The 16,248-nt window shown below is 50.9% G+C and overlaps 1 protein-coding gene across 2 annotated transcripts; it reads left to right on the forward strand.

Annotated features, from left to right (window-relative positions):
• Positions 1–1,684: 1,684 nt before the first annotated feature.
• AP2S1 (adaptor related protein complex 2 subunit sigma 1) lies at positions 1,685–11,229 on the forward strand. Of its 2 annotated transcripts, XM_040252456.1 has the most exons (5): positions 1,685–1,897; positions 4,380–4,529; positions 10,055–10,168; positions 10,604–10,663; positions 10,853–11,229. In XM_040252456.1, exons 1-5 carry the CDS (start codon positions 1,895–1,897, stop codon positions 10,952–10,954), a joined length of 429 nt encoding a protein of 142 aa, XP_040108390.1. In that variant the 5' UTR covers positions 1,685–1,894; the 3' UTR covers positions 10,955–11,229. The 2 variants fall into 2 exon arrangements, 1 of the variants encoding a protein (XP_040108390.1); XR_005723205.1 differs by having other exon boundaries at positions 1,731–1,897; positions 10,055–10,663.
• Positions 11,230–16,248: the final 5,019 nt, after the last annotated feature.

The following is a 16,248-nucleotide window of genomic DNA, read 5'->3' on the forward strand; positions in this document are numbered from 1 at the left end:
TACTCAGCGTCTAGAGTCTATAATTTTGGTTATTTTTCACCTCTCTATTCTTTAATATCTCTATCCACTAATCTGACTTCTTTTTCTGATATAATTAAAGGTTAATTGCAGGGACTTTCCTGGCGGTCCAGTGATTAAGAATCTGCGCTTGCACTGTGGGGGTCTATGGTGCCGATTCCTGGTCTGAGAACTAAGACCTGCATGCTGTGCAGCACAGCCAAAATACAAAAAACAAAACAGCAGGCATATTATCAACTACGGTTCAATATTTTTGACTTTTTTTGTTCAGTTAAAAAATTCTGGGGTGGGGGCGCAGTCCAGGGAAACCCCTTAGGTAAATTTTATGTAATATGAAATGCACAAATCCTGTGTATTGTTTGTTGATTTTTGGTGTGTATCTACATCTATGTAACTAAAACCTCTTTCAAGATACAGAATATTACTATGCCAAATCCAGCATAACCCTTGCCTCCTAGCCCCCTGTCCACAGAGATAATCACTGCTCCTGTTTTTACATCATAGATCGATTTTAACAACTTTGGTCTTCATGGTCATTCAAACAAATTACATACTAACTACTCATTCCTGTAAAACTTCTGTTACTTAGCCTTAAGGGTGTCTGTTTCCTTGATTCCTATTCATTCATTCAGGAAACTTGTCAAACACCAGACTTGTGCCAGGCACTTAGCTGAGTGCTAGAGAACAGGGCTGGACCAAGGGGAGGCAAGCCAGATGCTCACTTTCAGGCCCTTGCAAGGGTCAACATCTAAGAGTGAGTGCCTTTTAAATTTTTGTACCTTGGGCACATTGCTTACTTTGTCCTGGTCCCAACCCTGTAGGTGATAGAGGAGTGCAAGAACTGAAAATGATCTCTTACCTCTTTTTGCCCCTACAGTTATTCAACACCTATGTGTTAGTTCTTCTGCTAATACCACACTTTTAATTTACATCCAGGATCTGTTTTGTTTTTATTATGGCAAGTCTGCCCTCAGTAGCAATACCTTTATCGAGTGCTTACTATGTGCCACCGTGTTCTAGCAAGGGGTCCCCAACAGCTGGGCCGTGTAAGAAGACAGGTGTACCTGTGAATAGGAAGCAAGAAGACCCCTATTACATGATATAAACAGTGAACATTCATGATTTTAACTCATGTTTATTGAGCACTTACCATGTGTCGAGCACTATGCTAAGTACTTGGGAAACTGGCCGAAGCTTTAAAACCACCCCAGTGAGGTGACCCCTTGATCACTTCTGTTTAACAGATGAAGAAATTGAGTTAAGAGTTGAAACTTCTCGCCCAAAGTCACAGAGCTAGGGAATGCAACGGCAGGATTTGCACACAATTCTGACTTCTAAATTGATGCTATTAAACCACTGTCTGTCTCCCAGAGAAACACTCAACACATTTTAAACAGAGCACTAGGTAACCACGGAAACATAATTACATTTCCCAACGCTGTTTTATTTAAAACAGTTATTCCCAGCATGTCCTTCTCGCCTAGGCTGGGAGGTGGAGGGAGGGCTGACGGAACTACTTTTCCCAGGATGCAACTCTCGTCTCGCTGGCTGTCAGGCATGTCGGGAACTGTAGTCCTCCGAGGAGATAATAACCCGTGGCTCCCAACATGCATTTGGAGCCTGAACCTTGCCGTAGGAAAAGCCCAGTCGCGCGGCATGCTGGGAAGCGCGACCGGCTCTTTTCCCGGGTTGCCTCCCCGACGAGTGAGCCTATTTTTTTCAGGACTACAATTCCCAGTGGGCTGTGCGCGAGAGGGCGGGCGAGTTCTTCTGCCGGAAGTCCGCTTCTACGCCTGGGTTCCCCCAACAGCTGCCGGAGCCAGAGCCACCCAGAAGCCGCGGGACCGGGGCCGCTGGGGTCCGGACGGGGGTCGCCATGGTAACGAGGGCGCGCCTACGCTGGGGACGGGCGAAGGGTGGGTCCACGTGCAGGTACTCCAGGCTCGGTGGGATACTGACAAGCCGCCCCTCCTGCGGTGCGATGGTCTGGGCCGGGCGCGGGCTCTCGGGATTGGGGCCGATGAAAGGCCGGCGGAGGAGGCAACTGGGGGTGGTTCTGGGCGCGAGTGTGTACTGTGGTTATCGAGGCTAGGGGGGGCTTTTGAAGACCAGGTGTCAGGGGAGAGGGCTGTGCGGGAGGGAGACATTCGAGATGGTTGGAGGGTTTTGAAACTGGGAGGCTACTCACGAGGCAGCATCTCAGAAGCGGGGAGAAGGAACTGGAGGTGGGGAGGGGGCGTCCCAAGCGGAGGGCTTTCCGGGAGTGCGTCAGAAGAGCTGGAGAAGAATGGGAGACGTTGAGATAGGAGAGAGGAGGTCTCTAGGGGCAGGAAGCCGATGTTGCAGGAGGAGAGAGGGTGTTGGAACCGGGTGGGATACTGCTGGTGAGAGTCTCAAGGGTAAGAGACTGGACCCTGGAGACAGGAAGTACTGTAGGGAATGGGGCTTTAGAGTTAGGAAAAGTGTGCTGTAAGAGGGAAGAAGGCTTGGAGTAGGCAGTGAATACTACACATGAATGGGAGCAATGGAACAGGTCTCTGCAAGAGGAGGGTTCTCACAGGGTAGGGAGTAAGCATGGAAGTGAGAGGTGGAGAAGGGGTTTGAGGAACAAGGACTGGGCATTGGAGCTGGCGCCAGTCTCCAGGGATGGGGCACCCTGACAGAGAGCCCTGAAACTGGGAAAGCAGGAGTCAAAAGAGAGCAGCTCCGGGGGGGGGCCGGGGGAACTTGGAGGTAGAGAAGGCTGGGGGGGGGAGGGGGGCGGGGCCGGGGGGGGAGGTAGGCACTGAGAGGGGACATCAGAGGGGCGAGGATACAGAAAGGATGAGACTTCTCAGTGTGGATTCCCTGGGATGGAGAGACTCTAGTTGGGAGGAGAAACAGGAAGAGGTGTATGAGGGAATTCAGGAGTCAGAGACAGAGCTCTCCCTTAGTTCTGTAGCCTTGCTCCCATCTCTCCTCCCGATCTCCTCCATCTATCTCTGGCTCTGGCCCCCAGGCTGTGGCTGCCTGGTGTGGGTCCCACACCCACCCCATGCTCTTTGCCTGCCTGCCAGGACCCCTGCCTTGCTAGGAAGTGGTTTTCCCTGGCTCAGCAGAAGGGGTTCTTGGAAGGAGAGTGTAATATCCTGTTCCCGTCCAGCTCAGATGAGTTGGGGGAGGAGGGATGGAGTGTGTGAAGAATGAGGCTTACGAAAGAGAGCAGCCTCTCGTGACCCGGTGGAGGCTTCCACAAGTCAGGATAAGGGGATTCAGAGCAAAGCCTTTGGATTCCCAGCTCTGCTTTCTGGCTGTGAGACTTCCATTCTCTGAGCCTCGATTTCTTCATCTATAAAATGGACATGAGCACACCCGTCTCCAACAGAACTGGGCTCAAAGACAGGCTTCCTAGCTGCATGCACTTGGCCCATGATTTTCTCAAAGTCAAATAACAATGAATTATATCACTAAGAACTAATATTTGTATAATGCTTAGTATGTGCTAGTCACTGTTTTATCCCTGTTGTGTTCATGAACTCATGCAACGGTCTCATGAGGGAGGTGCTCTCATTATACCCATTGTGCAAACAGTGAAACTGAGGTCCAGAGAGGTGAAGTAACTTGCCTACACACTCACAGCCAACAGTGCCAGGATTCATTCGGGCTCTAGAGTCTGTGTTTTTAGCCACTTGGTCAAATGCATCAGTCATAATAGTTAATTTTATTGAACACTCAGTATATAAATGGGACTATACAAAACACTTCCGAGATCAACTTGTTCGGTGTTCACAGTAGCCCTGTGACAGCTGAGCTGGCGTTTCAAAATCTTAAAAACACCTCAGGTCTCCTAGGCATCACTGATGATAATTGCAGCTGACACCTGGCTTGCCTGTTAGTGCCAGCCACTGACTAAATTTATAAACTTATTTAACCTTCAAAACACCCTGACAAGGTGAGTCTTCTAAGGAAAACTTGTTTCACCATGGGGAAACTGAGGCGTAGAAGGGTGGATCTTTTGTCCAAGGTCAGGGAGACAAGACTTGGTGGAGCTTGGGACTCAGCGCCCTAGAAACGACTGCAGAGTTGGCCAGTGGACGAGAGATCACTCCACGGGGTGTTGGAGGGACCTGGGACCGGAGCAGGTGGCCAGGTCAGCCTGGCTGGGCTCAGGGGAGTGGCGGAGACCCTTGGAAGGCAGGCAGCCGGGACACGTGGACCCTATCTTTGCTCAGGGGAGTGGCAGAGACCCATGGAAGGCAGGCAGCTGTGACACGTGGACCCTGTCTTCCCCATGGGGCAGGGTGGGGCTGTTGGGCAGGGCCGCCCTGCACTGGCTCGCCCACCCCACCTCTCTCCCTGCCTCCTCCTCTTGCCATCCCCAGATCCGCTTCATCCTCATCCAGAACCGAGCAGGCAAGACGCGCCTGGCCAAGTGGTACATGCAGTTCGATGATGACGAGAAACAGAAGCTGATCGAGGAAGTGCATGCCGTGGTCACTGTCCGAGACGCCAAACACACCAACTTTGTGGAGGTGACAGCTACCCCCACCCCTGCCAGTGCCTCCCACACTCCCCTGCTTTCTTTTGATGCCCCCCTTCCCAGCCTCAGATGGCGATAATCTCTCAGACTCTTCTTCCTCCCCACCATTCATTTATTCAACTTGCCTGCCATCTTCTTCCTTTGAGGAGGGTGGGTTACTTTTCAGGGTGAACATTTTCAGACATACAGGTTAGTACAATGAGACATCAACTGAAAATTCCCCCAGATTTCATCAGTATTAAGAGTTTGCATTTTTGCTTTTATTTTCTCTCTTTTTTTTTTTGCCAAATAACCTTTTTTTTTTTTCCTGATGCCTTTTAAAAACTTACTACAAAAATGCTCAAACACATAAGCATAGAGAATGGTGTACCGAACCATCCCTGGCTGTCGTGTTTTCAGTTCAGTTAGAGAGATCATGGGGGAGTCCCCTGGCGGTCTGGAGGGTAGGATTGCGTGCTGTCACTCCTAAAGGTGCAGATTCAGTCCCTGGTTGAGGAACTAAGATTGCATAAGCCATGTATTGCAGTCAAAAAAAAGGTATAGAGATAATGACATTTCATCTCTAAATATTTCAGGGTACATCTCAGAAAAAAAAAAGACACTGCCTTCCATGACCACAGTATCATCAGGCCTGATAAAAGGAGTCATACTTCCTTACTAATATTGCTCTAAACCTGATCAATATTTAAATTTCCCCCAGATCATCAGAGGGCTTCCCAGGTGACCCTAGTGGTAAAGAACCCACCTGCCAGTGCAGGGGACATAAGAGATGCAAGTTCGATCCCTAGGTCAGGAAGATCCCCTGGAGGAGGGCATGGCAACCTATTGCAGCATTCTTGCCTGAAGAATCCCACGGACTGAGGAGCCTGGCAGGCTACAGTCCATGGGGTCACAAAGAGTCAAACATGACTGAAGCAACTTAGCATAGCACAGATCATCAAAACTGATTGTCCAAAGCCAGTCAAGGATCTTGGCATTGGTTTTGGTCTCTTTATTGAGATGCTTCTAGCTTTAATTCCCACGGTATTAGCCTGTTAAGAGACCAGGCTGATTGTCCTGTGTGTGTGTGTATTCGCACTCAGTCGTGTCTGACTCTCTGTGACCCCGTTGACTGTGGCCCGCCAGGCTCCTCTGTCCATGTAGAGTTCAACAGATATTTATTGGTGGCTCACTATGTGCCGAGTACTGTTCTAGGCACTGGTGATACAGCAGGAAATGAAACAGACCCAGCCCCTTCCCTCGGAGAGCTGACCGCTGACGTTTTTAGTTTTAGTCGATGGGAAGTTCTTATTATAATGAAGATATAGAGTATCAGGTATGATAGATGCCAGGGAGAAAAAGGAAGCAGCTGTGGGGGATGGAATGGCTGGGATGTATACAGTGGGGGGTGGGGAGTGGAACGTGGGTTTAAATGGTTTGATCAGGAAGTCTTCATTGAACAGGGGACGTTTGAACCCAGACCTGAAGGAATGGAGAAGTGGAAGGAGATGATATCTGACAATAAGTGCAAAGGCCCTGAGGCAGCAGGGCGTACAAGGGCATTCCTGGAATAGCAAGAAAGCCAGTATATCTGAGGTGGGGTAAGCCAGGGAGGAAGGTGGGAGCAGATGAGATTGAAGATACAACAGAAGTAGGAGGTTCAGGGCCTTGTGACCTGTCATGAGGACTTGGGCCCTTACTCTGAGCAAGAAGGGAGCCACAGGAGGCTTTTGAGCTGAGGAGGGAGGTAGGCTAGCTTAGGCTTTAGGGATCCCTCTCTAAGGGGCAGGAGCAGAAGCAGAGGACTGCTCAGGAGGTGACCACTGCAGCCCAGGTGAGAGATGCTGGTGACTTTCACAGTCATGGAAACAGTGGGGGTGGCGAGAAGCATTTTCAAAGGAGAGCCAACTGAAGGGCCAAAGATTGGAGGAGGTATGGGAAAGAGAATGGAGCCACCAGTAGGGGGCGCTGTCACTTTCCCAGATGGGCTGACTTAGCAAAGAACAAGGAGGGGAAGATCAGCAGTGGGGTGTCCATTCCCAACCCAGTGGAGATGTGGGGGGGCGGGATGATGAAGGGAGGGGAGCCAGAGCATAAGGGATGTCGGCTCTCCCGGGGCACCATGCTGCCAGCGCAGGGCCGGCCCCACGCTGAGTGCTGGAAACGACAGCAGCTGAGGGACCTGGAGTGGGCAGGGAGGAGCCAGAAAGGTCTGATGCCAGGTGAGAATGTCACAAGGGGGCCGGACCGTCTTAGATTGCTCCCGCCCCAGGCCCACTCCGGACTGGAGCCCTGTGCAGGGCATCAGTGGTGACACAGCGGTGACATTCGGAGCCAGGCGGATGATAGGGGGAGAGAAAAGAGCACTGTTGAGGGTCAGAGCCCGCCAAGGCTACACCAGCTGTGACGGTCGGTGGGTAACTTCTCCAGCTCAAGTCTTCCTGCCCTCGTGGATTCTTGTCTCGAACCCGCCCCTCCAGAGCAGGGGCCTTCAATCATTTGATCGTGAACCTTTTTTATTTTTTTAAAGTAGAGTTAACATCCTGATATATTCTTACTAATCCATGGATTATGTGCAGGAGCTACTGTAATAATATTGGGCTTCCTTGGTGACTCAGCGGTAAAGAATCTGCCTGCCAACGCAGGAGATGTGGGATCGATCGCTGGGCGGAGAAGATCCCCTGGAAAAGGAAATGGCAACCTGCTCCAGGATTCTTGCCTGGGAAATCCCATGGACAGAGGAGCCCAGCGGGCTGCAGTCTCTGGGGTCTCAAAAGAATCGGATACAACTTGGGGACTAAAGGACTAAACAACAACAGCTCAATATGCTGCTGCTGCTAAGTCGCTTCAGTCGTGTCCGACTCTTTGCGACCCCATAGACGGCAGCCCACCAGGCTCCCCCGTCCCTGGGATTCTCCAGGCAAGAACACTGCAGTGGGTTGCCATTTCCTTCTCCAATGTATGAAAGAGAAAAGTGAAAGGGAAGTCGCTCAGTTGTGTCCGACTCTTCGTGCCCCCATGGACTGCAGCCCACCAGGCTCCTCCATCCATGGGATTTTCCAGGCAAGAGTACTGGAGTGGGTTGGCATTGCCTTCTCCGCAAAAGTATCAGTTCAATCAGTTCAGTTCAGTTGCTCAGTCGTGTCCGACTCTGGGACCCCATGAATCGCAGCACACCAGGCCTCCCTGTCCATCACCAACTCCTGGAGTTCACTCAAACTCACGTCCATTGAGTCAGTGATGCCATCCAGCCATCTCATCCTCTGTTGTCCCCTTCTCCTCCTGCCCCCAATCCATCCCAGCGTCAGAGTCTTTTCCAATGAGTCAACTCTTCACATGAGGTGGCCAAAGTATTGGAGTTTCAGCTTTAGCATCAGTCCTTCCAATGAACACCCAGGACTGATCTCCTTCAGAATGGACTGGTTGGATCTTGCAGTCCAAGGGACTCTCAAGAGTCTTCTCCAACACCACAGTTCAAAAGCATCAATTCTTTGGCACTCAGCTTTCTTCACAGTCCAACTCTCACATCCACACATGACCACTGGAAAATTAGCCTTGACTAGACGGACCTTTGTTGCCAAAGTAATGTCTGTGCTTTTCAATATGCTATCTAGGTTGGTCATAACTTTCCTTCCAAGGAGTAAGCGTCCTATAATTTCATGGCTGCAGTCACCATCTGCAGTGATTTTGGAGCCCCCCAAAATAAAGTCTGACACTGTATCCACTGTTTCCCCATCTATTTCCCATGAAGTGATGGGACCAGATGTCATGATCTTCGTTTTCTGAATGTTGAGCTTTAAGCCAACTTTTTCACTCTCCTCTTTCACTTTCATCAAGAGGCTTTTGAGTTCCTCTTCACTTTCTGCTATCAGGGTGGTGTCATCTGCATATCTGAGGTCATTGATATTTCTCCCAGCAATCTTGATTCCAGCTTGTGCTTCTTCCAGCCCAGCGTTTCTCATGATGTACTCTGCATATAAGTTAAATAAGCAGGGTGACAATATACAGCCTTGACGTACTCCTTTTCCTATTTGGAACCAGTCTGTTGCTCCATGTCCAGTTCTAACTGTTGCTTCCTGACCTGCATATAGGTTTCTCAAGAGGCAGGTCAGGTGGTCTGGTATTCCCATCTCTTTCAGAATGTTCCACAGTTTATTGTGATCCACCCAGTCAAAGGCTTTGGCACAGTCAATAATGCAGAAATAGATGTTTTTCTGGAACTCTCTTGCTTTTTCAGTGATCCAGTGGACGTTGGCAATTTGATCTCTGGTTCCTCTGCCTTTTCTAAAACCAGCTTCAATATCTGGAAGTTCACAGTTCATTTATTGCTGAAGCCTGGTTTGGAGAATTTTGAGCATTACTTTACTAGCGTGTGAGATGAGTGCAATTGTGCGGTAGTTTGAGCATTCTTTGGCATTGCCTTTCTTTGGGATTGGAATGAAAACTGACCTTTTCCAGTCCTGTGGCCACTGCTGAGTTTTCCAAATTTGCTGGCATATTGAGTGCAGCACTTTCACAGCATCATCTTCCAGGACTTGAAATAGCTCAACTGGAATTCCATCACCTCCACTACCTTTGTTCGTAGTGATGCTTTCTAAGCCCCACTTGACTTCACATTCCAGGATGTCTGGCTCTAGGTGAGTGATCACTTGGCCATGAAGATCAAAAGTATAGGCATTCACAAAGATAAGCTGGGGGAAAAAAATGAAGAAAAATCAGAGGCTTGAGTTGGCTTTTGCAGTTGCCAGCAGATGGCGCCACACACACACACGCTGGACTGGATTTTTCGGATGCTTTGCCAGCCAGGACATCATGGATCTCTGTCTATGGCTTTATCTACTTACACATGGTATAAAATTAGAGTCTGCATCCCTGGCTCATGAATATTTATTCCTGGGTTGTATTCATGTGTTATGGTAGGAATATTTATCTTACGGTTCAGTTAAGGGCAGGACTAGGATTGTCTTGGTTACAGGAGGCAGTGAGCCTGTACTGCTCAGCACAAAGCCTGCCACACAGCATGTGCTCAGGCAGTGTTTGTGGAAGAATTTGCTAGCTTAGTTCCAGGCTGAGGAGTTCGACTCCTTCCAGAGGCAACAGCGGGTCACGGAAAGGGGGAGATGGATACCCTGGAGCACCCCCACCTCTTGGCTCTGGCTTTTGCCCGGTACTATTCCCTCTGCCTAAAGCACTCCTGTCTGATCACTCCTGCTCATCCTCCAGATCTCAGTGCAGATGCCCCCTCTTCCAGGAAGCCCTCCTGGACTCCCAGGGTGGGTCAGCCTCTTGTCCCCTCTGAGCACCCACAGCCCCTCGCTGCCCACTCGGGATAACTAAGGATGATGCTCCATTGGACTGTGAGCCCGAGGCAGGGAGAGCCAGGCCACCCCTCTGTCCCCAGCGCAGAGTCAGACAACAGAGCAGGGCCTCCGGGACCCATGTGTGGAACGCAGGACTGCACATGTTAGTGCCATCCTGCCCAGTATGTGGGGTCCTGGGCACGCCCTGTCACTGACCGCCCACCTCTCTGCCCCGCAGTTCCGGAACTTCAAGATCATTTACCGACGCTATGCTGGCCTCTACTTCTGCATCTGCGTGGACGTCAACGACAACAACCTGGCCTACCTGGAGGCCATCCACAACTTTGTGGAGGTGCATGGGCTGGGGGCAGGTGGATGGCGGGCGCCATCCGGATCCCCTCTGTTAGGGTGCGGAGCCCTCAGCCTGGGGGAGGGACACCTTGATGTTTCCTCCGGTGTCTGTTCCCCTTCAGTTTCTCTCTGCCTTGTTTCCTTCTTTCTTTCTTTCTTTCGTCTGCACCGGGTCTTAGTCTCAGTGCTTGGGATCCTCGATCTTCATTGCCGCATGCAGGATCCCTGGTTGTGGGATGTGGCCTCTGATTCCCTGACCAGGGATCGAACCCGGGCCCCCTGCCGTGAGAGCATGGCGTCTTAGCCACTGGACCAGGGAAGTCCCCTCTGCCTTGTTTTTGTGCCGCCTCTTTCTGACGCCTCTGCTCCTGTGTGTGTGTATGTGTGTGTGTGTGTCTCTCCTTGCTCATCTCGCAGCACCTCTGTCTTCTCCTAGGTCTTAAATGAATATTTCCATAACGTCTGTGAACTGGACCTGGTGTTCAACTTCTATAAGGTGGGCTCCTGGGGAAGATGAGGAGGAGGGAGCCAGAGGAGGGGGTCAGTGGGGGGCTAGAAGCCCACAGCCACCCCGGTGCCTCCGCTGGGGTCTGTTTGCTGGTTCTGGGGGATCAGAACTCCCCAGCTCTCCGGGGTCCCCCCCACTGCTCACCCCAGGGTCTCCCCACGCCCTCCCTTCCCTCAGGTTTACACAGTCGTGGATGAGATGTTCCTGGCTGGCGAGATCCGTGAGACCAGCCAGACGAAGGTGCTCAAACAGTTGCTGATGTTGCAGTCCCTAGAGTGAGGGTGGCCGTCCCCTCCTGCCCCGGTCCCTCCCCGGACTAGCCTGCTCGCTTCCCCTTTCCGGCCTGGGGTCCGCCCCAGCGGCCCCCTCCCTCAGCTGGCCAGGAGGAAGGCACCCAGCTGGGTCTGGGCCGAGGGGAGGAGGCCACACCCCACGGCCTCGGGGCCCCAGCTGTGGGCGGAGGCCGCCTCGAGTGTACCGCGTAACCGTGCCGTCCTCGTGTGATGCCGTGAGCGTGCGCGTGGAGCCCCCAATAAACCTGTGGTCCCCACCTGGTCTTGTGTCCTTGCGCCTCTGCCTGTCCTGCCTGGGAACCACGGGCAGCTCCAGGGGCCCTGCCGTTGGTGCGTCGGGTAGTCAGTCAACAAGCACACCTCAGGCTGAGTGAGGGAGCGGGGTGGGGGCAGAGGCGTTCATACCTGCTGCTGCCCGCAGACGGCCCCGGGGGACTGGGAAGGGTGACAGATTTAGACACTGAGCTCTCACTCCTAAAATAATGACACTCAGAGCCAACGCGATGCAACATCGCTCAGGCCGTCCTAAGCCGTGACGTGTGCCTTTGTTAACCCTCACAAGAGGATGCGGAAGAGATGGTTAGAGGGGCTCACTCAGCTCGGACGGTCACAGAGTGAGTCTGCAGCTGAACCAGGTTTTTTTCTTTTTTTTTTTTTAAGTTTACTTGTTTATTTTATTTTTGGCTGTGCTGGGTCTTCGTGGCTACGCAGGGACTTGCAGCGAGTGGGGGCACCGGCTTCTCACCGCAGTGGCTTCTCTCGCTGTGGAGCTCAGGCTCAGTCCTCATGACAGCGTTAGTTGCCCCACGGCACGTGGGATCTTCCCAGACCAGGGATCGAACCTGTGTCCCCTGCGTTGGCAGGTGGATTCTTAACCAGTCGACCACCAGGGAAGTCCTGAACCAGGGTGGTTTTGAGCCCAGGCAGGCGGCTGCAGAGTCCTGGTCCTCAGACGCGAGGCCCGAGGTGCAGGCTCTGGGCCCATGTTCAGTGGCTCCCAGCCGCGGCCGGCCCTCAGGCCTTCACTGTGTGGGGCTGCCCCGGGCGTGGCCGGCCTGCCCGCCACTGGCTTCCAGGTGCCAGCAGCAAGTGGCCCTCAGCCCTTCTGGCAACAGGAAACACTCCTGCGTGTTTTGTTTGTTTTGGGCCACCTCGCTCAGCTTGCAGGATCCTAGTTCCCCGATCAGGAATTGAACCCGGGACCGTGACAGTGAAAGCGCCAAGTCCTAACCACTGGATCACCAGGGAATCCCCTGAGCCTATTTCTAGTGCCCTCTGGAGCAGCTGTGCCCCCTCCCCCCATGCTCATTGAGAACAGAGTGGTGGCCGCCAGCTGCAGCCATGGCCGGCACCCTTGGCAGAGCTGAGAACGCCAGGCATGCGGCACCCACTCCTACTGTGACCCAGCCTCGTGTCATCCTCCCACCTGCAGGGGGCAGGCATGTCCCAGCTCAGTCACAAGCATGCTGTGCAACCTCAGGGTCAGTCGGTTAACACCTCTTGCCTCTGTTTCTTCACCTAGCAAGTGGGTCGACTATAGTTTTTACTCTCATGGAGTGTCCCTGAGGAGTAAATGAATTAATGCTGGGTAGTACCTAGCATCGGTGGGCACGCATTCACTGCACAGACGTTAAGTACCTTCTGTGTGCACGGCCCTATGAGAGACAAGACGCCTATAGACGTGGATGGTGAGCACATAACCATCCTCATTTCACTTGGGACACTGAGGCTTGGGGAGGTGAGTTCTTTTTATAGATAAATTGTTCCAACAGTGTATTGGTTTCTTGTTGCTGCTGTAATGCTATCACAAACTGAGTGACTTAAACCAACAGGACTCTGATCACTCGTGAGGAGTGAGAGCATGGGTGGGGGGCAGCCAGCTGTGGCTTGGATCTGGAGCTGGGTGATACAGAGTGGGAGATGAGGTCATTTCCACGAGCCACAACGGAAGACCCAGCACAGCCTAAATAAATGAATAATAAAATTAAAAATATTTTCCAGAACGTTTCATCACCCCAAAAGAAACCTGTACCCTTAGCTATCACCCCTCAATCCCTCCATCCCCTCCTCCCCCCGCCCCAGCCCTGAGTCAACCTGCTGCTGCTGCTGCTGCTAAGTCAATTCAGTCGTGTCCGACTCTGTGTGACCCCATAGATGGCAGCCCACCAGGCTCCCCCATCCCTGGGATTCTCAAGTCAAGAACCCTGGAATGGGTTGCCATTTCCTTCTCCAATGCATGAAAGTGAAAAGTGAAAGTGAAGTCGCTCAGTCGTGTCCGACTCTTAGCAACCTCATGGACTGCAGCACCCTGGAATCAGAGAAAAAAGCGTGCTCGGGAAAAGAGTGTTCACACGTTAAATGCTGTTGAGATCACCACAGCTCTATGAGAATGGCTCATTAAATATACCAAGTGCAAAGGAACTTACCTGATGGTGCAGTGGTTAAGACTCCGAGCTCCCAGTGCAGGGGGCCCAGATTCGATCCCTGGTCAGGAAACTAGATCCCACATGCCACAACAAAGTGTTTGCATGCCATAATGAAGACCTGACATAGTTAAATAATAAATACTTAAAAAGAATGCAGAGCGTGCCAGGCAAGCTTGCAGAGCAACCAGAACTCTTGTACATTGCTGCTTGAAATGGAAAACAGGACAGGTCCTCTGGAAGGATCTGGCAGGTTCTTACAAAGTTGAACATTACATTTACTTTATTACTCAGCAATCTCCTAATTGTTTGCCCAAGGGAAATAAAAACTGATGTACAAAATTTCTACATGAACCCAAGTTAAATGAAGATGTAGATTCATGCAGAAACTTGTCCATGAATGTTCATAGCAGCATTCAGTTCAGTCGCTCAGTCGTGTCCGACTCTTTGCGACCCCATGAATCGTAGCACACCAGGCCTCCCTGTCCATCACCGACTCCCGGAGTTCACTCAGACTCACATCCATCGAGTCAGTGATGCCACCCAGCCATCTGATCCTCTGTCGTCCCCTTCTCCTCTTGCCCCCAATCCATCCCAGCATCAGAGTCTTTTCCAATGAGTCAACTCTTCACATGAGGTGACCAAAGTACTGGAGCTTCAGCTTTAGCATCAGTCCTTCCAAAGAAATCCCAGGGCTGATCTCCTGTAGAATGGACTGGTCGGATCTCCTTGAAGTCCAAGAGACTCTCAAGAGTCTTCTCCAAAACCACAGTTCAAAAGCATCAATTCTTCGGCGCTCAGCTGTCTTCACAGTCCAACTCTCACATCCATACATGACCACTGGAAAAACCATAGCCTTGACTAGACGGACCTTAGTTGGCAAAGTAATATCTCTGCTTTTCAATATGCTATCTAGGTTGGTCATAACTTTTCTTCCAAGGAGTAAGCGTCCTTTAATTTCATGGCTGCAGTCACCATCTGCAGTGATTTTGGAGCCCCCCCAAATAAAGTCTGACACTGTTTCCAGTGTTTCCCCATCTATTTCCCATGAAGTGATGGGACTGGATGCCATGATCTTCGTTTTCTGAATGCTGAGCTTTTTCACTCTCCTCTTTCACTTTCATCAAGAGGCTTTTTAGTTCCTCTTCACTTTCTGCCATAAGTGTAGTGTCATCTGCATATCTGAGGTTATTGATATTTCTCCCGGCAATCTTGATTCCAGCTTGTGCTTCATCCAGCCTGGCATTTCTCATGATGTACTCTGCATATAAGTTAAATAAGCAGGGTGACAATATACAGCCTTGACGTACTCCTTTTCCTATTTGGAACCAGTCTGTTGCTCCATGTCCAGTTCTAACTGTTGCTTCCTGACCTGCATATAGGTTTCTCAAGAGGCAGGTCAGGTGGTCTGGTATTCCCATCTCTTTCAGAATTTTCCATAGTTTACTGTGATCCACACAGTCAAAGGCTTTGGCACAGTCAATAAAGCAGAAATAGATGTTTTTCTGGAACTCTCTTGCTTTTTCAGTGATCCAGTGGACGTTGGCAATTTGATCTCTGGTTCCACTGCCTTTTCTAAAACCAGCTTGAACATCAGAGAGTTCACAGTTCACGTATTGCTGAAGCCTGCAGCATTACTCACCTTAGCCAAAAGATGGAGACAACCCAGAGACTTGTCAACTGATGAAGGGATAAATAAGATATTCTGTGTCTACATGGATGGTTATTAATTGTGTAAAAAGAATGGAACATTGATGCGTACTGCAATAGGGATGAACTCTGAAAATGTGTGATGACTGAGAGAAGACAGTGGTAGACCACATATTACATGATTCTGTATCATAGGAAATTTCCAGAATAGTCCATGTTTTGTTTTGTTTTGAAACTCCTGTGTGTGTTTATTTATTTATTTTTGGCTGCACTGGCTCTTTGTAGCTACGTGCGGGTTTTTCCAGTGGCAGGGAGCCGGGGGCCACTCTCTAGTTGTGTGGAGGGGCTTCCCGTTGCGATGACTTCTCTTGTTGCAGAGCACAGGCTCTAGAGCGAGGGCTCGGCAGCTGTGGCTCACGGGCTTCGTCGCCCTGTGTCTTGTGGGATCTTCCCCGAGTAGGAGTCAAACCTGTATCCCCTGCAATGGCAGGTGGATTTTCATCCACTGGACCACCCGGGAAACCCTAGGCCAATTCATGTAGACAAGAGCAGATTAATGATTGAGAATGGTTGAGGTATCGGTATTCGGGGGTTGATAGCTAGAAGGTGCCGGAGAAGGCGATGGCACCCCACTCCAGTACTCTTTCCTGGAAAATCCCATGGATGGAGGAACCTGGTAGGCTGTAGTCCATGGGGTCGCAAAGAGTCGGACACCACTGAGCGACTTCACTTGCACTTTTCACTTTCATGCATTGGAGAAGGAAATGGCAACCCACTTCAGTACTCTTGCCTGGAAAATCCAGTGGACAGAGGAGCCTGGTAGGCTGCAGTCCATGGGGTTTCGAAGAGTCAGACACGACTGAGCTACTTCACTTTCACTTCACTTTCCTGCATTGGAGAAGGAAATGGCAACCCACTCCACTGTTCTTGCCTGGAGAATCCCAGGGACGGAGAAGCTTGGTGGGCTGCTGTCTATGTGGTCGCACAGAGTCGGACATGACTGAAGCGACTTAGCGGCAGCAGCAGCAACAATGCTGTTAATAACTGAATAAATAAATTTCATCTTGCAGTGGCAAACAGAAAAACAAAACCCCATCCCCGCCGCCCCCCCCCCAGGTGTTATTGTTACACTGGCTTTATTCTTAACCACCCAAAACTGGAAACAATCCAAATGTCCTTCAACAAGTAAATAGATAATTATCTGTGG

This window comes from Oryx dammah, unplaced genomic scaffold (genome assembly GCF_014754425.2).
Source record: "Oryx dammah isolate SB20612 unplaced genomic scaffold, SCBI_Odam_1.1 HiC_scaffold_13, whole genome shotgun sequence".
Taxonomy (NCBI): Eukaryota; Metazoa; Chordata; class Mammalia; order Artiodactyla; family Bovidae; genus Oryx; species Oryx dammah.